Source organism: Streptopelia decaocto, assembly GCF_964273445.1.
Source record: "Streptopelia decaocto genome assembly, chromosome: 16".
Lineage (NCBI taxonomy): Eukaryota > Metazoa > Chordata > Aves > Columbiformes > Columbidae > Streptopelia > Streptopelia decaocto.
In genome coordinates, this window is record NC_138671.1 from 9547809 (window position 1) to 9571622 (window position 23814).

At 51.8% G+C, this 23814-nt stretch overlaps 1 protein-coding gene across 2 annotated transcripts; it reads right to left on the reverse strand.

The window, feature by feature from the left end:
* Window positions 1–495: 495 nt before the first annotated feature.
* Window positions 496–17519, reverse strand: ELAC2 (elaC ribonuclease Z 2). 2 transcript variants are annotated; one of them, XM_082067148.1, is made up of 24 exons: window positions 17161–17519; window positions 17038–17088; window positions 16878–16948; window positions 15636–15700; window positions 14953–15010; window positions 14399–14467; window positions 13721–13876; window positions 13170–13228; window positions 12397–12455; window positions 12246–12318; window positions 11169–11281; window positions 9682–9780; window positions 9329–9467; window positions 9167–9252; window positions 7626–7735; window positions 6721–6817; window positions 6166–6304; window positions 4895–4933; window positions 4606–4715; window positions 3551–3650; window positions 3350–3470; window positions 3086–3164; window positions 1905–2049; window positions 496–1326 (listed from the first exon to the last, which is right to left on the reverse strand). In XM_082067148.1, exons 1-24 carry the CDS (start codon window positions 17502–17504, stop codon window positions 1084–1086), a joined length of 2625 nt encoding a protein of 874 aa, XP_081923274.1. In that variant the 5' UTR covers window positions 17505–17519; the 3' UTR covers window positions 496–1083. The 2 variants fall into 2 exon arrangements, with proteins under 2 accessions (XP_081923274.1, XP_081923275.1); XM_082067149.1 differs by lacking the exon at window positions 13721–13876 and having other exon boundaries at window positions 17161–17440.
* Window positions 17520–23814: the final 6295 nt, after the last annotated feature.

Consider the following 23814-nt stretch of genomic DNA (forward strand, 5'->3'; position numbering starts at 1 on the left):
TCTGCTCCTGTTCAGATGGAGCCTCCTGTGTTTCAGTCTGTGCCCGTTGCCCCTCACCCTGGCGTTGGGCACCACTGAACAGAGTCTGGTCCATCCTCTGACACCCACCCTGAGATATTGATCCCATTGATCAGATCCCTCTCAGCTTCTCTTCTCCAGCTCAACAGCCCCATGTCTCTCTGCCTTTCCTCGTCAGCAAGATGCTCCAGGCCCCTCAGCATCTTTGTAGCCCTATTTCCTATCACCTTAATTTTCCACCACCTTAAAATAAAACTGGGATGGGACCCAACTCTTTTTTCCCTGTCTGCAGGTAACTGGCAAATAAGATTTTGCTGGCACAAAACTGCCAGAACACCCCAAAACTCCAGCATCGGGGTGAGATCTTGGTCTTTACCCCCATGCTGTCAATCCAACAGCCAACCGAGGTCATTCTCTGGAGCAGTTCAGGTGTTAGTTTTGTCTTCAGTAGCAGGCTAGAGAAAACACACCCTCCTGTACAATCTTGAGCAGGTTATTTGTATTTTGTATTCTAAACAAAGGTTTTGGAAAACTCAAGAAAAAAAAAAAAAGCTGAGAAAAACCTAAATAAAATGGGAACACAGCAGCATTCGCATCCCTAATTAAACCTAAAATTTAATTGGGTCCCGTTTTATTGTGATGTTTCCTCCTATGATGTGAGTTCTGATACCTAGTGACATTCCTCTTAACGCAGAGACCTGCCCACTTTATTCTGGTAAAGCCACAGCCCCTCAGGGGCTTCTCGTAACTGATCTCTTGCAAAGGTCACAACTGTTGTTGGTACATTATCAGTAGCTTGTAGCATAAAACCAAGAATTAAAACAGCTCAGAGAGAAGAACTTTTGGCTAAAAGAAAAATGACACATGGACCGGTAAGACCGAAGGACAAGGACCGTGCGAGCAGGCGGCGCTGCCACGAGGACTCGCGCTTGGCAGCTTCAGCCCGCGGAGATCAGGCGAGCACCAAGCCAAGCCAGCGCTCAGGCCGGCCCTCTGCCACGGCGCCCGCGGCACCGCGTGTTCCCCAGGCCTGCGGAGACCAGAGCGTTCTCAGCCCTGCTGCTTTCAGTTCACTGTTTTCAGCTTCTTGTTGGATAGCTCCTGATGGTTCTTGGTTTGTTTCCGTTTCTGGCACGGTGCTTCCTTGTTCTCGGCAGCAGCCAGTTTGTCCAGGACTATAGCGGTCTCCTTCAGAAGCCGCATCTCCCGTTTTTCCTTCCGCTCTTCCATTTCTACTATGTCATCCGCAAATAAAGCCTTGAGAGGTGGGATCAGCTTCGGGATGGTTGGAAAGTCACCAAAACGTACCTAAAATACATCAAGCACAGGAGCACCTGCATAAAACTTGCTTTTTCTTCCCCTTCCTCTCCCATGTTCTGTCTGTCGGGTGGCTGGGCACCGTCTCTGCCTCCGGGCAGCCCCCAGCTCAGAGGAGCCCTGGCCTGACTGACAATGTTCAGCTGCACTGACACCAGCGTGCAGGTCACCATTTCAACCCTACCAATCCCATATGCCAAGTTATTTATGTTTTCTTCACAGTGATGTGGACCCTGTATGAGTTTTCATTGATCGCTGAGCTATTCTCACTGCGACGACCATGTTCAATCCACTGGCAGCAGCTTTTGACTCCTAGATACCTTTGGAAAAAGCCAATAAAGCAGCACAACAGCTGGGGAAGGTGTGGGATGGCAGCAAAATTAAGTTTTCTGCCAGGAGGAGCTGAACCTCCCAGGTCCCTCAGCCACTCCCATCACACTTGTCCTCCTTCCCCAGCTCTGTTCCCTTCTCTCAACTCACTCCAGCACCTCAAGGGCTTTCTTGGTGTGAGGGGCCCAAAAGTAACACTGAAACCTTTCCCATAGCCTGGCTCAAAGCTCCCAACTTACCCTCATGTGATCGAATGCAATTCCGACCTTCTCACTGAAGTCTTCGCTGAACAGTGGGATCTTGGCGTATCTCTGACTGAAGTGATTGAGCATGATGAACTCAGCATTCATCTTCATCCCGGTCTGAATCGCCTGGGAAGTTGTGCTGCAAAAGGAACAGGAACAGGGCACCACGTACCCTGGTCACACACTCTGGCCAGGGCTGCCCTCCAGCGGGGCAGCGCAGGCTGCTCTGCGTCATAGAGTCACAGAAAGGTTTGGGTTGAAGGGATCTTCCCAGCTCCCCCAGTGCCCCCCCTGCCATGAGCAGGGACATCTGCACCAGCTCAGGTTGCTCAGAGCCCCGTCCAGCCTGGCCTGGGATGTCTCCAGGGATGGTTCAGCCACCACCTCTCTGGCCAACCTGGGCCAGGCTCTCACCACCCTCAGGGCAACAGTTTCTTCCTCATGTCCAGCCTGAATCTCCCCTCTTCTAGCATCCCAGGTCACATCACACCAACAGCCACCACCAGATCCTACTGAACACTTGCTGAGCACGAGGTGTCCCTGCTCTTTGCAGGCAGGCCCAGGCACCTCTTCCTCTGGCAGCCTGCGCTGCTGGCAAGTCTCTGACTTCTAAGCAACTCTGACCACAGGAAAGCAGCTGTAATTACCTAGAGTTCTGCATTTAAGAGCTCCACAAACTGGGGACAAGGGCTTATTCAAAGTCTTGTCCCAGGGATGCCAGCAAGTCCATCTCTCTTGCACTAAAACTCACAGGTAATTTCAAGAAGCTGCTCACAGGTCTCCCCAGCTTTACCAGGGGCAGCACTCAGCACCACCAGCTGCGGCGTTGCCTTTGAATTGCACGGTCAGCTGCAGGGGTAAGATGACACATCTACCTTCTCAGCTTAGTCCTAAAACTTAATCAAGTGGAGGGGCTGTCCTTTGGCCTAGCCTATTTGTAGAGCTACTACCGTCTACTTAAAAGCTTTCTCCATTTCTCTTTGGGGATATTCAGAGGAACTGTAGAGGGTTACAGAGCTGGTGCAACAACTGACACACCAGTTTTAGTGCTGAAGAGCTCTATGCACACCAGAACCATCCACAGGACTTGGGCCCTTCACCACCAGCTCCAAGGACAAAACCCAGCTCAGCATCTTTGCCTTCCTAAGAGTGACAGACAGCAGCACACACCCCACCTGTGCGTCTTCTCTATAGCTTCTTTTTCCATGCCATCTTCCAACGTTGCTTCATGGATCAGCAGCGACGCATTTTTACCTGTGTAAATAATCATATCTTTGACCTTCAGGTGAATATCAACTCATTCAACTGCTGACATAAACTCTCCTTGCCCCCCTTAGTGTTGAAGGCATTGCACCAAGGGTTTGGGGGCCCCTGCTGTGGGTACTACCAGTTCAAGACTTTACTCCAAGAGATTCTTCAAGCAGAGGTTTGTCACCTACCCATTTCTACTAAAGCCATGCAGGGCATCGTGTCACCAGAATAGACTACTTTCCAGCCAGATTTGTGTAGCACTGAACATGCAAAAGCATTTTTACAGTGCTGGACTTCACAAGTCTGAAACTGAACAAGGACACAAGTGTTAGAGCCCAGGGTCCCTCCTGCCCCACGCAGCACCTGACCCCGCCAGCTCGGGAACCTACCTCAGCCAGGTCATAGCTCTCTAACAGAGAACTGACAAACCGTTTGGCTTTAGGTCTGATGTTCTCACAGCCCTTCACAAGAGACTGGGAAGGAATCATTCTGTGAGGAAAGGGAGAAGAGAGAACTAAGGACAGGCACAAAGTAAAACCTGATCTTATCTTTAATCGGCCTATTTCTCCTCAGTTCAGTGCCTTACAAATGAGACGTTTTTGTGCACCCACCTGTTTTTCCCCTTGTTTTCACTATCCAGTGCCTGAGTAACTCATCTAATCACTTCTTCCCCACTGTCAAATAATCTGTCTTCCAGGACTCTTTTTTCACTTGCCCTACTCCCCTTTCCTAAGGAAAAGGAAAACCTGCACATAAGCCTCTATTAAAGAGCACAACTGAGTAACAAACCTTATTCTCCTCTTTGCAACATAATTCTACACACAGTGGAAGGAGTCAGTCACCTTCAATGAAGGGGTGGGGGGAATGGGTGACAGTAGTTTGCCTTGAATAAGGACTCAGCAAGGACATTTATAGAATCACAGAATGGTTTAGTATGGAAGGGACCTCCAAACCTCATCCAGTGCCCCCCCTGCCATGAGCAGGGACATCTGCACCAGCTCAGGTTGCTCAGAGCCCCGTCCAGCCTGGCCTGGGATGTCTCCAGGGACGGTTCAGCCACCACCTCTCTGGCCAACCTGGGCCAGGTTCTCACCACCCTCAGGGGCAGCGATTTCTTCCTCATGTCCAGCCTGAATCTCCCTCCTTTAGTTTAAAACCATCACCCATTGTCCTGTCACAACAGGCCCTGCTGAAAAGTATGTCCTCATCTTTCTTACAAGCCCCTTTTAAGTGTGGAAAGGCCGCAATAAGGTCTCCCCAGAGCTTCTCTTCTCCAGCTGAACCCCCCAGCTCTCTCAGCCTGTCCTCCAGCAGAGCTGTTCCAGCCTCGGATCATTTCTGGGGCTCCTCTGGCCCCTCTCCAGCAGGTCCATGTGTGTCCTGTGCTGAGGACTCAGAGCTGGGGCCTCACCAGATTTCTCCACATACCACACAGAACACTCACTTGATGTCTCCAAGAATCTCTTCACAGTGGTTGTGGTATTCGTGTAGCCAGGGCATGATCTGTTCAGGTGCTACCAGAAACAGAGGGCTGAAAGCCTGGCCAAGGGCTGCCTGGAAATCAAAGGCAGGGAGGAAAAAAAAAGAAGAGAAAAAAAAAATCAGAACTAGCTATGTATCAAATCAAAGAGGAGAGACAAGTAGGGAAATGATGGTGTTTTCCACTACTCAGAAGTTCCCGTCCCCTCATTCCAAAGCAAGTTCAGGAGCAGTGAAACAACAATGCTACTTACAAAAGCTCTCCGCCTCTCCATCAGGATGTTCAACAACCCCTGCAAAGGGAATAAAGCAGACAGCAAGCTGTAGTCAGAAATACCCAGGCAGAAGTGGCAACAGTGCTACTGCAGTTCAGCAAGCTGCAGTTTTTGGAAAACCAATAGCCAGAAATATACAATTACAGCTTTTGCAACAACTGCAACTTGCTGAGCTGCTCTAACACTGTCACTGCTTGTGCCCCCAAGCTGTGCCTCAGCCCTTCCTGGTGCTTCTGTGTCTGCTCCAAAAAGAGGGAAGAGCAGAAAATCTCCACCCAACATCTCAGACCTGATGTGGTTTCCATACACAAGACAGCAGAGCAGCAAACAGCCACCCTGACCAGGCCCAGTCTGGCACAGACCAACAGTGTCCCTGGCAGCCAAGGGCCACTCGTGTCCTGGTGCATCCGGCACAGCACGGCCAGCCGGGCAGGGAGGGGACTGTCCCGCTCTGCTCTGCGCTGGGGCGGCCTCACCTGCAGCATTCACTGTGTGCAGGGCTGGGGACACAGGAGAAAAGGAGATAAAGCTGCTGGAGAGTGTCCAGAGGAGGGACATGAACTTGGTGAAGGTTTGGAGGGGAAGCCGTATGAGGAGCAGCTGAAGTCCCTGGGTCTGTTCAGCTGGAGCAGAGCAGACTGAGGGCAGAGCTCATGGGGCTGCAGGTTCCTCAGCAGGAGCAGGAGGGGCAGGGCTGAGCTCTTCTCTGTGACAGTGACAGAACCCAGGGAACAGCAGAAGATGAGCCAGGGAGGGTCAGTGTGACATGAGGAAAAAGTTCTTCATCCAGAGGTGCTGGACACTGAACAGGCTCCCCAGGGAGGTGTCATGGCCCCAACCTGACAGTGTTCAAGAAGAGACTGGACAACGTCCTCAGACACACAGGGTGACCTGTGGGGTTGTCATTGCAGGGACATGAGTAGGACTCCATGATCCTTGGGGGGCCCTTCCAGCTCTGGACATTCTATGACTGAACTGGTCCTTCTGTGCCTATTTATTGGAAAGAGCTGAAGGAAGCTGGGTTGGACACTGCTGAATAATTACAACTCTGGATGATCTTGTCAAGTGTGCAGGGAACCCCTAACAGGAAGGGAGAGGGGATTAGAAACACAGAGCGATTCAGTAGTGCCTGGGGAATGCAGCCCTAACAGCAGGACAGCCTACGGTCATCAGCTGCATCTACACCTGAATCCCAAACAGCATAGCGTGCGTACACAGAAACCCTTCTCCATCCGACACGCTCAACCTACCGAATGATGGTCGGTGTGCATGTGAGACACAAACACAGCTGCTATGTTACACAGTACTTGGTCAACTTGCTCTCCATAGTGGCGACAGAGCTGTCCAAACGTTCCTTCTCCACAGTCCAAGAGCAGGGACTGAGTAGAGCTGGCAAGACAAGCGACAAAGACATTTGGCAGCCACGGGATGAGCTCCGACCAGGGCCCACTCAGGAGGGGGGGATCTTTTGTGTTAGAAGGAATAGAGTTCTCAGTGCTCTTCACCTCTAAATGCTACTCCAGACCTAACAGCCGAGGCTTTAGAGACACTGTTTTGTCTGCATAGCTCATTCCGATCTGTGCTGATGCTGAACACACCCTTGGGCAGGCGGTAAAATGAATTGTTTGGCTTTACAGGTGGCTCTCAAGTCTTCCCCAACTAGAGAGAGAGACTGAAGTCCTACAGACTCCACAATAGGGGCAACTCTCCCTGTGGCACCAACACATTGGGCAAAACAGCCCTTGGGCAACACGCTCCTGAGACACTGAGCCTCTCCAAGCAGAACACACAACACTGGGATTTACCTGGTATTTACCAGCGTGGAACTGACATTTCGGATTTTCATTGGAATTGCAGATCCTGTTCCCAAGAACACAATTTCAGGATAAGCACTCACATTTCCTAGAGAAAACAAGGATGGGTAAGTAACTGCTATCCACATACTGCACAGTCAGACAACATTTAGCTCAACAGCCTAGTACCTCCAGAGTCTACATGTCCAGCATGTTTGGTTTTGCCTCCATCAGCCTCTGACTTTCCTACAGCAGGAAGGTTTATAAGGGAAGACAGAACAAGCATCACCAAGAAAACACACTACAAGGCCATCTGCCACGGTTTATTGTCACCCTGCAATTAAACGGTGACAACTGCATATCCAAAGGTGGACAAACAAGGACTCTACTCATTGCCCAGGACAGAACTGACAGTTCAAGAGGGATCTGACTCCTGTTCCACAGGGTCCTGACTCTCCCCAGAACCAGGATCCAGATGGCAAGTGCAGTATCATTCCACAGAAGCCCCAGTACCAACAGGACAACTGAAACTTAGAGGAGAGTGCCCCACTGGAGCTGGTCCTAGAACAAAACTTCTCCCAGACACAGGCACTCCCCCTGTGGCTGCTGTGACAGCATTCAACATGAGCAGAGCTCTGGTCCGCTCAGAGGAAAAAAACAAAACAACCACACAGGTGCTTTGTCTCTAATCTTCCCCAACAGCACTCAATCCCCAAACCTAGAAGCTTTAGAAAACAAGAAATGCGTTTTAGAAAACCAATGGAAACGTGCTAACTTGGTTTGCACTAAGCCTGTCCTGTGCACAGATCCCAGAGGACTAAGGAGCACCTTTCAGGCAGCAGGAAAACTGCACGTCCACAGCTGTGTCTGGGCTCTGAAGAAGTGGGTCACCAAGCTCTCATGAGGCTGATCCTTACCTGGCGCAGCAGACAGGCTCTCTTTGCACTCCTTCACGCGAGTCTGGAAGTTGGGGAGATCCAAGGCTTCACTCACAAATGCGTCGTGATCGCAGACAGTCACAGCATCTCTGAAAGAACAGGCCAGGCATCAGGAAGGGGCAGTGTAGGAACTGAAAAGGCAGCACTTCTCAGGGCAAAGAGCCAAATTACTGCACCAAAACAGCCTGACAAAGGGCTGGGGGAAGATACATCCAAGGGCACAGTGTGTGCCAAAAAGGCCTGGTTGAGCTGAGCCACGCCGCAGAAATAAACTAGACAAGCTGCCAGAAAAACACTGTGCTCGCCTGCGCTGTCTGAGCCAGAGAGCTGCCAGACACCAGAGGGCACTGCAAGGCAACACAGAGACTCCCAGAACAGCAGCAACCACCCCAAAGGGCTCCAGGCACCATCCAAAAGCACAAGTGACCTGTGTCCCTCCCGGTCCTACATCTGAGCATGTGCATGACTACAGACCTTCAGATGCCTTCAGCAGAGAAACTTAAACTCTTCTTGGCATCTGGGTCCTCCTATCCTGCTCAACAGCCAGAAACCTGAGCCACGGCAGCTGGTGTCCCCTTGTACCACATGGTCCCCTGCCCTTAAGATAGTCACTGAGCAGCTTCACCTACTTGCCCACAAAGCAAGCAGCATTGGAGAAGTCTGCAAGTGTTTAACCTCCTGAGACTTTCAGCTATGATACTATTTGAAGACCCAGAAGGCCCATCAGACTTTCACCAGGCTCTCCAGAAAGTCCCTCTGCCACAGCCACAGTTGGGTGCACAGTGAACGAGGTCAAAGCCCAGGACAGGGCAGCACATGAGGCTTGCTGTGGTTTAACCCCTCTGCTCAGTTGGGATCAGCTCTCCTGGCTGTGTCTCCCCCCAGCTTTTTGTGCACTCTCAGCTTACTTGCTGACGGGGTGGTGTGAGAGGCCGAAAAGGCCTTGGGTCTGTATAAGAACTGCTCAGTAATGACTAAAACATCCCTGTATTATCAGCACAAATCCAAAACATAGCCCCTGGTAGCTAATATGAAGAAAATTAACTATCCCAGCCAAAAGCAGCGCAAGGCTATGAGAGTGATGGACAGAAACAGCATTCCAAACCGCTGGCCAGCCCATCGAATCATTTGGATGGAAGACACCCTTCAATATCAATGAGTCCAACCATAACCTAACTCCAGTACTAACCCATGTCCCTGAGAACATCATCTATGTGCCTTTCAAACCCCTCCAGGGATGGTGACTCCACCACTGCCCTGGGCAGCCTGTTCCAATGCTTGATAACCCTCTCAGTGAAAAACTTTTTCCTAATATCCAATCTGATGTTTTCAGTGGTTCACGCAGCCATGTCCTATACCTCATCTGAGACTTTCAAGTACAGAGACTCACCCCCCAAGACACAGTTGACAGCTTGGCAGTTATGCCACCATAGCCACAGGATGCCAGCAAACTGTCCTAACACTGAAACACTGCTTCAAGCCAACACCCAAAAACTGGTAAGTCAAAGATTCCCACCGACCTCTGCCACTCCTGCTGTGGTCTGAAGTGGTATTTCAAGAGGCACTCTCCTCGCACAATGGGTACGCTACACACAGCCTCTTCTTCCTACAGAGAGAAGTGACATTAAACAAGCGCTTTGCTCGGAAGCACGAGGTAGACAGGTAAGCAGGGCCTGGCCTACCTTGCTCTGGTAGGTGGTGAGCAGAGGGAAGATCTCTGGGTGGATGAGGTTCAGCTGGGTTTGGATCTTGTAGCTGCGTGGGTTGTGCACTGCAGAGGAATTCTCATTGAGAACCAGGTGCTGAGTTCCAGGTCCAAATCTGTAAGAGGACAATAAAATGCACAACAGCTTCAGCCCCATGTGAGAGTTGGACATATGCACGCAGCTGAGCCATTACCTAAAATCTCACCTGAGCCAGGAGAGCCCTGCTGCCACCCAACAGCTATTTCTACTCTAGGGAAAAACAACTGTACCATAAGAACACACTGCTGCCCAATACTGACTTGAAACCAAGTAGTGAGATCATCACATACCTTTCCAGCCATTGCTGGTAGCGGCTGTCTCGCAGCACCGACTCTGGAGTCATGTGAATAACCAAAGCCACCTGGTTCTCAGGATGTCCCTCCTGGTACCTGGGTACATTCCAGAACAGAGAGAACATCTGCACTTCAGCCCTTCATCACCTTGGTTTCCCCTCCCCAATCCCGCCTCTGCACTACCAGAGATGTCCCCTCAAAGCAGGCAGGGAGAGCACAGAGAGAATCTTAGAGTCAGACTGCCCTAACCTGGCGGGGACCTCCAAGGATCATGGAGTCCAACTCCTGTTCCTGCAATGACAACCCCACAGGTCACACTGTGTGTCTGAGGACGTTGTCCAGTCTCTTCTTGAACACTGTCAGGCTGGGGCCGTGACACCTCCCTGGGGAGCCTGTTCAGTGTCCAGCCCCTCTGGGTGAAGAACCTTTTCCTCATGTCCCACTGACCCTCCCTGGCACATCTTCTGCCATTCCCTGGGCTCTGTCACTGTCACAGAGAAGAGCTCAGCCCTGCCCCTCCTGCTCCTGCTGAGGAACCTGCAGCCCCATGAGCTCTGCCCTCAGTCTGCTCTGCTCCAGGCTGAAGAAACCCAGGGACTTCAGCTGCTCCTCACACAGTTTCCCCTCAAAACCCTTCACCAACTTCATGTCCCTCCTCTGGACAATCTCCAGCAGCTTTTTCTCCTTTTTCTCCTGTGTCCCCAGCCCTGCACACAGTGAATGCTGCAGGTCAGGCCACCCCAGCGCAGAGCAGAGCGGGACAGTCCCCTCCCTGCCCGGCTGGCCGTGCTGTGCTGGATGCACCAGGACACGGGTCCCTCTTGGCTGCCAGGGACACTGTTGGCTCATGTTCAACTTGCCATTGACCAGGACTCCCAGATTCCCCCTCCATGGAGCTGCTCTCCAGCATCTCATCCCCCAGTCTGTCTGTACAGCCAGCGTTGCCGTGTCCCAGGTGCAAAATCCAGCACTTGCCCTTGCTGAACTTCATGTGGTTGGTATGATCCAGACAGCCCAGCCCAGCTTCAGGCTCCACGTTGCAGGAGGCACCAGGCTCCACGAGGGTCAAGCTTGCAATTTGCTGACACCTCCACTGCCCCACCCGGGGAAGTTTCAGACACCTAACATCCTTCTGCACAAGCCCTACAAAGACACTACGTGCAGCCCAGGCTTCCACCATGCAGGGAAGCGACAGCCTCTACATTGCTCCCCACCAAGGCAACAGTGCATGTTTCTGTCTCCGGAGGCCCCTGAGGGAATACAGGCCTGGTGCAGTCCCAGGTCCTGTACAGGCCTTGCTGAGAAGGCTCAAAATGCCCCACCAGTCCTTTCTTGCATCTTTAGCTCCTTAACCATGCCAAGAAGCTCACCCATCAGTCACAGGGGCAGACACATCCAGAACCAAACAAGAACTGAACTTCTCTTTGGCAAAGCTCAGCACAGATGTCTTCCCCCAAACGCTCCAGGTCACCCAGCCCCGCTACCTTCGGAAGGTCTCGTTTTCGCAGACGGCGTCCACAAAACCCTCGTGAGGACACTCCAGCACAATGAACACGGGGCCAGGATCAGTAGGAGTGCACAGATCTTCGGGAAAGAGCTGCAGGCAGATACACAAAGATCACAGCAGTGAAGCTACACACACAGCCCTTCTTGCATCGTCGCGCCCCGCTCCTTGGGCAGCTGTTCTGTCAGCCAGGCCCCGCAGGCAGCTCCGAGCAGCTCCCTCAGTGCTCAGCAAACCCAGCCAGCACAGCTCCTGTTCCCTTTCTGCTCTCATTCCTTGCTGTGTAACAAGAAATCCCAACCCTAGACTCAGCCCAAACCACAAGCTAATGCAAGAAAGGGAATTTTAGCAGCTTCTAGGTTCCCACAACAGATTTGGATGGTAGCAAGAGTGTGCTTAAAAAAAAAGGCTTTGTGAAATTCTTATGACACAAAGATACATCAATCCTACCCCTCAGGTTAGGATCTTCACTTACAGATCACCTGGGACACGGTCAGAGCCGGCTCTGCCTCATTTCAGACTCATGTTTGAGAGATTAAGACCCTGCACACAGGAACCACTGAACTCCTTTTGGTCTAAGAGGAGCAAACAGAGCAAGGAGGGAGCGATAGCTACACGGACACTCCAACTCCAGATTCAAAACACACAGGGATTAACTTCACTAGTTCACTACTAGAACTGAATCAGCTTTGGGGAGGGGAGATGAAGCAGCTCTGACAAATTGCAGACGTACAGCCACACTCACAAATCGCCCCATTTCAGAGTGAACTTCCCTAATCACAGGAGCCACTACCAGCAACAACTTGGGGCTGGAGCCAGTCACCAACTAACAGCAGCCACTCAAAGCTCAAAAACAGCAAAACCCATGCCAACCTCTTAGCAGGGATGAGAGGGAACAACTGTCATCCACCCCTGCCTCAAGAATGTGTGTTAAAAAATAAAAACATGTCCCAGTGCTTATTGATAGGCAAAAAAATCTGCAGAAAGATTGTCACAAGGAACCCAGCAAAGGAGGGAAAACGGCAAAGCCGCAGCAGGAAGCACAGATACATCTTACCTCTCTGCCTTCAAAAGTGATGCTCTCCCCATTTTTGAGAGCTGTAATTATGGGAAGGATGGCCGGAGTTCCCCTGGAAACAAGGCCATAGAAATATTTATCTTGCCAACATCAATGTGCCCCGCGCTTCAGGCTGGGGTCCTGTACTCACACGGGCAGGCCCATCTCCTGCGCTTTAGCTGCTAGGAATTTTCCCTTCTTTGGGTGAATCTGAAAAGAGTTCAATAAAACAGAATTATCAGGCAAATACAAAAAGGCCAGGAAACAAGATCCATGCACTTCCAGTTTAAGCGTTTCCTCATGAGCCAAGGGTTTGGATTTGTTTTCTTTTCAGCTCCACAGACACTGCTCTAGTTCATCCCCAAAAAGCTTTTACTAGAACTTCTGCTTTCCAGGATCACACTGCTGCTTCTTGGTCCCTTTTTCAGCTGAGTAAGCAGGACAGACTTCCCTGTTTGAGTGTGTTAAGCAAGAACAGAACCTGTACACTCTCAACTGGCTGCTCTGTAAAGAACTCTTCTGAAAAAAATGTTTCTAGTTTTTACACATTCCTACTCATATTACAGTTACTGTGGTCTTTAAAGTTATTTTGTGATCCTGCTCTCCAAAGTCCTGCTTGAAAATGCTGTCTCTAATTAAATCCATTTAGCGAGATGAAATGTGCTAATGACACAAGGAAGCATTTCTGTAGCGAGAGGGTGGTCAAACACTGGAACAGGTTTCCTGGAGAGGTGGTTGATGCCCCAAGCCTCTCAGTGTTAAGCAAGAGGCATTTGGACAACGCCCTTAATAACATGTTATAACTTTTGGTCAGCCCTGAAGTTCTTGGGCAGTTGGACTAGATGATTATTGCAGGTCCCTTTCAAGTGAAATACTCTATTCTATATTCTACATTGATTTAGAGATCTTCATGTCCAAGCTTACTTTGCACAGGAAAGCCATCACCACATCAGGATGCCTGCTCGCACACTGCTCTTTATCACCTGTAAAAGAAAGTAAACTACTCAGAATCACCACAGACCATCATTTTTCTTACAGCAAAACATGTCAATGTTTGGTAAAGCATTAACAGGAACAACATCATCCAGACCGCTTGGAGCCCAGCAGCAGAATGTTACAAGCATCTACGGCCAGAGAGCCCAGGGTTTCTCCTATGAGGAAACAAACTAAAGCTCAATAGTGAAAAACAATCAACCCAAATATCCACCTGTAGTTACATTACAAAGGCTGGAGCACCCACTCCAGCCAGGGGCAAAGTGCTACAGGGACTAATCACACCCCAAGTGGGAATCATCCTGTTTCTAGGCCTTATCAGTTCTGTGTCAACTCCCAAAGTACCAGAACTCATTCTGCTCCATGTAACCCTTCAGCTGAGCTTCTCTGCAGACCTTGCGTCCAGAGAGCAAACAGCTCAGGAGACAAATGCATATGCTTAATTCATTAATGTTAAAAAGGTAATAACTTTTTTTTCCCACCTGTTTTCTTTGGGCTTTCTCTTTCCTTGCCCTTCTCCAAGTTTTGCTGGGCAGCTCCTGGGGATCCAGGCCCTGTGTCCCCTTTAGGGCTATTACCACTTTGGGTTGATGCTCCAGGACTCTGAGGCAACACACTTTTAGCAGCTAGTGGTTTTCCTGTCCCAAATCCAACCAAACCAGACAAAGATCACTCACTCAAAAGGGACAGGTAAGAAAAGTGTGAGCAGCATTCTCTCCTCTCTGACAGTCATGTTTAAACTGCACCAGAACACAGAGCTCTTCCCCCAAGTCTGACTTGCACCTGTATACTCTGATCACTTATTTCAGAAGCCACCCAGCATCCCACTCCTTCAGATTCTCTCAAAACCGGTAAACCCTGTGAAGTCCATGCCTGCACTCAAGGCATCACAGTTTCCAGCAGTAAGGAAACTCAGTTGGCTAAGAAAGCCAAATCCAGTGATGTCTCACATCATTCTATAGACCCACATCTAAAGGAACAAAACAAGGCCCTGACTCAGCAGGTTTTGTGTCTTTCAAAGAGATTCTTCTCCTGAGAAAAACATGCAAATGAATAAACCTCTCCATACTCAGGCTTGCAAACAGAGGCCGCTCCTTTAAGCACCTTAGGCAGGGTTACTGAACAAGTGCTTCTCTCTGACTGCAGCATCACGTGCTCACCTGTAAGAGGTATTTGGTGGACTGTCATCGTCTCATCCTTATACTCAGGCTCTGTGTGCAATTGCACAGCTGGAGAGAGATCAGAAACCAGCATTAACAAGTTCATAAAAAACCTCTATGAAAGCCTAAATTGGGAAAATAACTTTCTTCTTTCTTGAAAAAAACCTGCTGAATGCCACCCTTCCCTTTCTCCGCCCAACTGCAAAGATCAGTGGATAACTGAAGTTCTTAAAATCCCATCATCCACAAAAAGCAGTTCAAGACACCACAGTAAGCAAGTTCACAGGCAGACTCTGGAAGCAAATTGCCTTTAGAGCCCTTCAAAACAGCCATGTCTCCTACTCAGACTGGCCACTGCCTACCAGAAACAGAGCTGGAAACACTTTTTCTTCCAGACAGTTCTTGTGATGGATTTGAACAATGTATCAGATCAAAACAAATGTTTAAAACTTTCGTTGAGGCATTTATTGTTGTACCCTTCCACACAACTTGTTTCCAGGTGAAACAAAAAGTAGTTACAAGTTCATATAGCTACACCTCACCAACCTACATACCTAAATCCATCCTTTTTAGAGGCCCAGGAAAGAGTCGAATCGCTTTCAGGTAGTTTTGCTGGAAAAGAGAGAGTGTATCAGGAGGCTGCGCCCAAGCAGCACAATCACAAGCACCAGTCAGGAGTTACAGTAAAGGCTCAATGCCCAGAATGACAAAAACCGGGCAGCAGAGGATCCGGCAGAACACGCCAGGCAGGGGTCCCACAACCTGTGAGCATTACTCATTTAGAAAGAGAAATAAAGAACCGCTCTCCCCATCCCTTCCATCCATATAATTAGTCAGCAGATATCGCAAGGGAATTAAACAGTGCTGAGGATTAGAAATTTTCAGCCTAGACTTCAGGCTGGCAAGGATCACATTAAGCAGTAGATCAGAGACCAAGTTTCAATTAAAAGAAAATAGGAAGGGAGCAGAGAGGAGAACAAAGGATGCCCTTTCCCTAAAACATGAGTTGCCAGAATATTAGCTGACAAGACACTTCTAAGGAGCAGAAGTGTGTAACTGAAGAGATTTGCTTTTTAAAGCCAGCCCATCTGGCAGAACCTTCAGCCTGGCATTGACTCCCACCAGCATTTTACACCTGTCCGATGACTCACCCTTTGAAACCAGCTCTCCCTATTCCAAGGGAAGCTTTTAACATTTGCAGGGTTCGCTCTCCCATCTGCAAGCTTCCCCGACTTACCAGCTTTGGTGGCCCCAGGAAAACACATCTTTGAAGCCCTATGGCCTTTAATGTGAGAATCATACCTAAAAGAAAGCAAAGAAACAGCTTTAGCGCAGCCCCACTAACTGCTGCTGGGTCACAAAATGAAGATCTGTGCCAGCGCCCAGGAGTGCTGGGGCTCCCCGTGATGCCCGAGCTCAATTTTGCTTCAGCTTTGTGGTAGTTTTAATCAGTCACCTCCACAGATAAAAAAATACTGACAAATCTTGACAGTCACAATTTGGAGCAAGCTACCTCAAGACATTGTTAATCTTCTCCTTTCTCGGAGATTTCCTGAATTTTAGTGGGCAACATCCTGAGCGATCTGTCCTAATCTCACCCTACTCTGAGGATGGGGTGGACCAGAAACGTTTGCAGGTTCCTTTGACCACAAACTACACAGAACCGCAGGCTGGTTGGGGCTGAAGGGACCTCTGCAGATCCCCCAGTCCAACCCCTGCTCACGCAGGGTCACAGAGCAGATCACACAGGTGGGTCCAGGGGGTTTGAATGTCTCAGAGAAGGAGACTCCACACCCGCTCTGGGCAGCCTGGGCCAGGCTCTGGCACCTCCCAGCAAACAAGTTTCTCCTCCTGTGTTTCAGTCTGTGCCCGTTGCCCCTCACCCTGGCGCTGGGCACCACTGAACAGAGTCTGGTCCATCCTCTGACACCCACCCTGAGATATTGATCCCATTGATCAGATCCCTCTCAGCTTCTCTTCTCCAGCTCAACAGCCCCAGCTCTCTCAGCTTTTCTTCACAAGAAAGATGCTCCAGAGCCCTCAGCATCTTTGTGTCCCTCCACTGGACTCTCTCCAGTAATTCCTTGCCCTTCTTAAGCCAGGGAGCCCAGAAACAGACACACAGCTGCAGATGCAGCCTCATCAGGGCAGTCAAACGGGGCTGATTCATGACCAAGCTCCCTGCTGGCATTACCACACTAGTAATGCCTCCTACTCCAGCAGATTTTGGGATGACAAATCCACACACGATGAGCAGGCAGCGCCTCTTCCCCCACGTGCTCGCACGCGCTGCCACAGACACCACACTGCAGCTGGCGGCACCGCACGGCCCCGTGTGCAAGGCAGCGCTGCTCCTCACGCACCGCGCCCCAGGCAGCTCACCAAGGGACCACCCCTGGCCCAGACAGCCCCGCCTGCGGCCGGACCTGCCGAGAGCACCCAGCCCCAGGCTGCCCGGGGCACCTGCCCCCACACTCACCTGGCAGCCCCCCGACGTTGGCCCAGGCCACCCGGCTGAGGAAGATGCTGTCCAGGTGGGAGATCTTCAGCCTGAGGGGTGAGACGGGGCGTGTGGGGGTAAGCAGGGCCCGACACAGCCCCGGGAGCTGCCCCGGGCGGCCCCCACCCACCCCGCTTACTTGTGCTCCTGCATGGCTCGCTGGGTGCCCTCGCCGCAGTTGAACAGGTACCTGAGAGGAAGGCGGGTCAGGGCCCGGACGGGGCTCCCCGTGCCCAGCCCCGCCGGGCGGCTCCGCACTCACCGGTTGAACTCGGAGAACACGTAGACGGCGGCGCCCGCGTCGCGGCTCCCGGCGGCCACCACCTGCACGTACACGGTGTTGGGCCCCGCCAAGCCCGTGCCCGCACTCCGCCGCCGCTCGCGGGCCCACACATGCCGCGGCACGTCCTTGGGCCGCCGGGCCGGACCCCGCGGAGCGGAGCCCTCGGCCATGGCCCGGCCTGACAGCGCCCGGCCCGCCAGCGCCCGCCGCGCCGGCCCGAGCGGCAGCGCCCGCGCCACGGCCCACATCCGCGCGCGTGACCCCGCCCCCGAGCTGCCAGCCTCCAATAGGCGCGCAGCGCCTTCAACGGAGCCCCTCGCCATGTGATGCGGTCGAACCAATGACAAGCGCGAAGCGCCTCCAGCCGTCCCGCCCCTAATGCGCCGCGCCTGGGCCCGGCTCGGCCACCGTCCGCTTTCACGTGACTGGGTTTACCCAATCGGAGCTTCCCTGCGTGCAGGCAGCCGGGGGGTGGCGCTCAGCGGCGCTTCGCGGGTGCCTGGCAACGCGGGTGCCTGGCGTCCCCGGCCTAGTGACCCCGCTTTCCCCGGCCCCACCCGGGCCCTCCCGCGGGGCCGCCGCAGCCCCAGGGCCGTGACGGGTCCGCAGGGCAGCGCCGGGGCCCGGCCTGAACCCGCTGCAGCTCCTAGCGCGGCCGGGATGCAGCCAGCGCCTGCCGGGATGCAGCCAGCGCCTGCCGGGATGCAGCCAGCGCCTGCCGGGATGCAGCCAGCGCCTGCGGGGCAGCCCGTGGGTGAGGGGCCCGGGTGGAGCCCGGTGGGTCCTGGGGGCTTTCCGAGGAGGAGGCCATCCAGGAGCTGGAGCCGGGCTCGTCACAGCATGTCCGGAGCTGCCGGGCCGGTGGAAGGAGAGGCTCTTCCCCGCGGGTGTGGGGAGGTGCTGAGTCAAGCACCCGCAGGGCTGTTCGGTCCCTGTCCTTGGGGGCTGTCAGGACCAGGCTGGATAAAGCCCTGAGGACGCTGGTTGGAGCTCGGAGCTGACCCAGCGGTGAGCAGCAGGTTGGAAATCCCCAGGTCCCTCCAGACGCAGGTTACCCTGTGATGCTCCAGTCTCCTCCTCACCATTTCCCCATTGCTCACAGCTCTGTTATAGTCAAATATGACTCAAAGAAATTTAGAATAACTTTGATTAAAGATAAATGAGCAAAACAGCGCTGGGCGGCCGGGGACTCTCTGCTCCACCCAAAGGCACGCAAATTGATTACAGAAAATAAGTGTTTCTATACTGTCTGTGAGTACACGCCCCCAATCTTCTTTCTGATTGGTTGCTGTGCTGTCAATCGGTCTTCCCCGCACAGCAAAGCACATTCCCCCCCATAAGCACACAACATCTTTCCCGCCCGAACTTGCAAAAACAGAATGTGTAAACCATAGTGACAGAACGTGGCGGTTTAACATTTACACAGTGAATCGTCAACTGCTAACATATTCTTGGTTTGATTAGCAAATTTACTTTAGTTATGCAATCTATAACAGCTCCTCTGCCATATGAGCCATGTTCAGGTCCTGTTTACAAATACTAGACAATCCAGGCCACAGATCTGTTTATTTTTGAGCCCTCTGAGCTCTCTCGGGCTTTCTGTTTGCTTCAAAAAGAACCACTAAATTTTACTGTAACCAGAGTATTCCAACGTAAACAATCCTAATCATCAATATCCCTTTTCTCCCCTACTTCCAAAGGCAAACCTTATCTTTCTCTGTGCTTTGCTTTCCAAACACTGTCTCCCTTTATTCTTAGTGCCAATGCTCTTCCCTTTCTTCTCCACTGATCCAAGCAAGCACTTGGAGTGGGGACCTGTCCAACCCTCCAGATCTTGCCCTTGCTCTTTACAGCTGTTCTCTCAGTCTTTCTTCAAATCTATAACTCACTGTCTCTCCTTCTTTTGAACTCCCATCTCTTCACACAGCAGCTCAAATTACCAAGGTATATTTCCCTGGTTTACCACACTCCTGGATGAAATAAGGGGTTTGTTCCTTTGAAAGGCAAACTCTTTGTTCACGCACGTTTTACACGTTACAGTCCACAGCCTAAGGCTCAGTCGTAGCGCTTGGCTTTGCTCCCTGTAGCCACATAGGAAGGGAAACATCAGTTCAGATCTTAAGCTGCTTCCCAATAAAAGCTGAACTTTCCTAAAGGTGAGTGCTCTCTCTGTGCATTCCTGCCTCACTGCTGCATCATTTCATCCCTGTGTCACTGATTTTCAGCTCAGGTGAACAACTGGAAAGTACGAAGATACCTTTTTTTTTGTGCTTAATGCCCTTTTTTTTACACCTCCAGGAGCACAAAAGCTTTTACAGGGCTCTGACCAGCTGGCATGGGGTTTCTAGCCAATGTTGCTTTAGTTGATGTAATAACTAAGGTCGTGTGTGGTATTTCTCATCAAATGAATCCTGGCAATTTTGTCCAACCCTGCTGGCTTGGTTTTGCCTGCACTGGCCAGTATTTAGAGCTGTGACCTCACTAGAAGTGACAAAACTGCCTGTAATATCTCAACAGTCTTGTGAAGATTTCATGGGAAGTAAATAAAAACCTGAATCCGATCTAAGGTGCGCACTAATCAAAGTGCACGACTGTCCTTTGCTGCTTCAGCTGCAACGTTGTCTGGGCAGCTCACATACTGGGGAAGGAATTTCAAAGACTGGTTCATGATTCAGGAGGAATCGTCTTTTATGTTACAGTTCCGGCCCTTGTTTTGGGTGAGAGTGGTCCTAGCCTAGGAGTTGTGTTGGCAGAGAAGTAGGGACATCCCAGAGTTTAGTCCCTGCAGTACTTATAAAGTGGGTGATTCATGCTTCTTGCCAACTGAATTCTTGCTGTGATTCAGATTTCCTATCTTTTGTCTGACAGACAGGGTGCTTGAGTAAGCTGGGGAAGAGCTTGGGATCAGATTTTCAGCACGACCTTGTAAGAGTTTGGAATAGTTCTCTCTCTCAGAAATTCTGGTTGTTAAAGCTTTGCTTCCCAAAAATCATCTGGAGGATCGGTTGTGGGATGCTGGTGCACGTGTTGGGTCCACAGAGGGGCAGGGCTGAGCTCTTCTCTCTGTGACAGTGACAGAACCCAGGGAATGGCAGAAGATGTGCCACCACGAAGCTGTGGCACTGCAGCAGACTGCTCGTGGCTGCCCAGAGGTGGAGATGTCACCCTGTGACAGGAGCCACAAGGAGGTGCGGCTGCTGTTGGCAGTTTGTGTCTGGGGCTCAGCACGTGTGTTCTCTGTGCTGAACCAGGAGCGTGATCAGCTCCTAGGCTTTGCTTTTATGGTGCTTCAAGGCCTGGCCCAGCACAGGGGAGGATTCTTTGTAGGTCACAATTGAAAATGATGGTCAGGAGCATCACATCAACAGCCTAATGGGCTTCGCTGCAGGGCACAGTGTTACCTCGGGCATTGGTACCCCTGGAGCAGGCTGTCCTGACCTCCTCGGGGCAGGCACACCCCTGCCTGCCCTGTCAGCACCTCAGAGGCAAGTCCAGCTCATGTAAACTGCAAAAATCAAATTGCAGACGGACTAGTGTCTGAAACATCGTGCTCCAGCTGAAAGCCTGGCCAGGGTGATCTGCTCCACAGCTGAGTGGGTCTGACACTCAGCGTTTCCACACCTAAAAGGGTCCGATAAGAAAGATGGGGACAGACTTTTGAGCAGGGCCTGTTGCGAGAGGACAAGGGGTGATGGGTTTAAACTAAAGGAGGGAGATTCAGGCTGGACATGAGGAAGAAATTGTTGGCCCTGAGGGTGGTGAGAGCCTGGCCCAGGTTGGCCAGAGAGGTGGTGGCTGAACCATCCCTGGAGACATCCCAGTCCAGGCTGGACGGGGCTCTGAGCAACCTGAGCTGGGGAAGATGTCCCTGCTCATGGCAGGGGGGGCACTGGGTGACTTTTAAGGTTCCTTCAACCCAAATTATTCTATGATTATACTCTATAAGTGTGAAGTTCTGTATTGATTGAAGGATTATTCTTGACTTTTTAGATGTTTATTTTTGCCTGTTGTAATCAATTTTAATTAAAACCACTGGATGAGCTGTGAAGGTCCCTCCAACCCAAACTTTTCTGCGATTCTATGATTCTGTGATCCTCTGTGCTTTTCCAATGCCCTTGCCCTCACCATCATGGACAAGAACCTTGCCTGCAAGGCATTTGCAAAGCAGAAGCATCCCCAGTGCTCTGTGATCTGTGCTACCCAACTGTGTGCCATGTTCATATCTTGCATGCACAGACACAGCAGAAAGGTCAGTGTGCCTCATCCAGGTCTTACTAAAATGAAGATCAAGAAGCAACTTGGTTATTCACATGTGCACCTTCAAAGAAAGACAAGCCTAAGTGATAATGGGCCTTTTAACGTGGTGTGAGCAGCATTAGCTATGACCCAGCGGAGAGCAGGAGCATTTAGCTGACAGCGAACAGAAGAGAGACGACACTATGAGCCACAGTGTCACAAACACCATCCGTAGAGCAAACAGTTCACTCAATTTTACATAGTTCCCAGAAGGGGCTGATATTATTCAATTATGCTTAAATCTTCTCCTCTAACATCCTGTGACAGGGAATTACATGTGAGCAAAGGTTCCTGAGTGAACCTTGTAGGACTCCCAAGCAGTGAGAATGAAAATCCCCAAATCACCAGTTGCATTGTGGTGAGCCTGCAGAATGGGTTGCACAGGGTGACGGGACAGCAGGGTGTCACAGAGGGTCCCCTCTTGCTTGGCGTTGCAACATGCAGGATTGAAAGCTCAGAAGATTTATCTTAAATCCTGTCAGGTTTGGCTTTGCAGAACCACAGTGGTGGTTTTTACCAGCAAACCAGTTGTTTCCAAGTATAGTAACTGCGGTTATCAAAGACATCAAGTAATTGAGAACAGACATCCAAGGAATCCAGGAGGGGAAAACAATTTGACAATGCCGATTTTGCCATAAATATGGTATTTGAATTGAGGTTATTGACAGGATTACCCCAGGAGGTGAACTTCCAGGTGGTTTATCCCTCAGATTAGTGGCATTTTGCTAAAAAGGTCTTGTCTCTCACCAACAGAAAATGAGAATACTTGACAGAGGAGTGGGGAGATTCTCACAAAGTGGCACAGGATGTCACAGGGACAGCCTTAGCCAGTAAAACCTTCAAAGAGACACAGAATAAATAGGCAAAAGTACAGGCAACTTCTGGGGAAAAAGAAACAAATTCTTGGGCCACAGAAAGACTTGAATTGGGAATGACTTCAGGGAGCAAACAGCAAGGTGTAGCCTGGGGAGCTTCAGTAAGAAAGAGTTTACGTTTCTTATCTGTAATCTCACCCAGAGCCCCCGGCCCTATTTTTACCAGAAGAGCAGAGGTATGGATGTGTCTGACCCCCCGCAGAGGCAAATCTCTCTCTCCCAGTCACCCCTGTCCAGGGGATATTATAATACTTTCTGCTCTTTCAATAAAAAGAAGACAAATGCTCTACACTCAGCGGCAGAGGCTCTTGATTATTTTCAGTTCCGGCTGTCAAAGTATAAATTAAATCAAATTCCTGTTGTTTTGAGAAGGAACAGGGTCCTTCTCCCTGTAATTTACTCTTTGTGTTCTGTCCATGGCAGATGGAAACTCAGGCAGCATCACCTAGCTGAATTTGTCACTGGTAAGTGAGTTAAGTGAGCAGCAATACGAACGGCTTCCTCTCTACAGGAGGGTGCCCCCCAGACCTGCCCAAGGGGTCCCCCTGCAGCACCCCCTCCGCCGCCTGCAGCCCCGGTTGCGGGGGAAGGTGGTGCTGGGCAGCCCCCGGCCCGGCTGCCTCCCGAGCAGCAGCACAGCGTGCGGCCGCTCCGGGCGGCCGAGAGCCCCGCAGCTCCCGCACCCCCGGCTCGAAGCCCCTGGGCCGGGGAGAGCCTCTCGGGGCCACGGGGTCTCGGTCCTCGCCGGGCTCTCGCGTTCAGCACGAAGGGTCAGGACTGATGCGGGGTGCGGAGTCACGGCCCTGCCAGCCCCGCTGCCCCGAACCGGCCCCGCCAGCTCCTGCCCCGCAGCGGCAGCCGCGCTCCCCGGCCCGGCCCTGCAGCCCCCGGGCTCGGCCCTAGATGGCACCGCGCTCCCGCAGGCCCCGCCGCTGCGGCCGGGCGGGGAAGGTGCCCGGCAGGGCTGCGGACGGGGCAGCCCCTGCGGGTCCCCGAGGCCACCCCGGCCCCACCGCGGCCACCCCGGCCCCACCGCGGCCACCCCGGCCCCACCGCGTCCCCTCCACGGCACCGAGGGACGGGATTGTCCCGCTCTGCTCTGCGCTGGGGCGGCCTCACCTGCAGCATTCACTGTGTGCAGGGCTGGGGACACAGGAGAAAAAGGAGATAAAGCTACTGGAGAGTGTCCAGAGGAGGGACATGAACTTGATCCTTGGGGGTCCTTCCAGCTCAGGACATTCTGTGGTTCTATGATTCCACCCACCCCCTGCTGTCCTGCTGTCCCTTGCGCTGCCTTGTTCTCCCCAGGCTGCCCCATGTCCCTGCCCAGCACTTGCTACTGCTGCTGCAGGCTCAGCCCCATCCACAGACCCTGGATGCTCCCTCCCAGCCCACAGCCCTTTCTCCCAGCCTCTGGTTGCCCCATTGCTACATCCAGCACGCCAAGCACTGACTCTCATGC

What these genes read in the sequence shown, in the direction of transcription:
- ELAC2 (XM_082067148.1), bottom strand. Translation starts at nt 17,504, where the DNA reads ATGGCGAGGGGCTCCGTTGAAGGCGCTGCGCGCCTATTGGAGGCTGGC. An exon ending in CGAGCCATGCAGGAGCACAA is followed by an intron (nt 16,949 to 17,037) that starts GTAAGCGGGGTG and finishes CTCACCCCTCAG; the next exon opens with GCTGAAGATCTCCCACCTGG. An exon ending in TCACCACCTACCAGAGCAAG is followed by an intron (nt 9,253 to 9,328) that starts GTAGGCCAGGCC and finishes TTCTCTCTGTAG; the next exon opens with GAAGAAGAGGCTGTGTGTAG.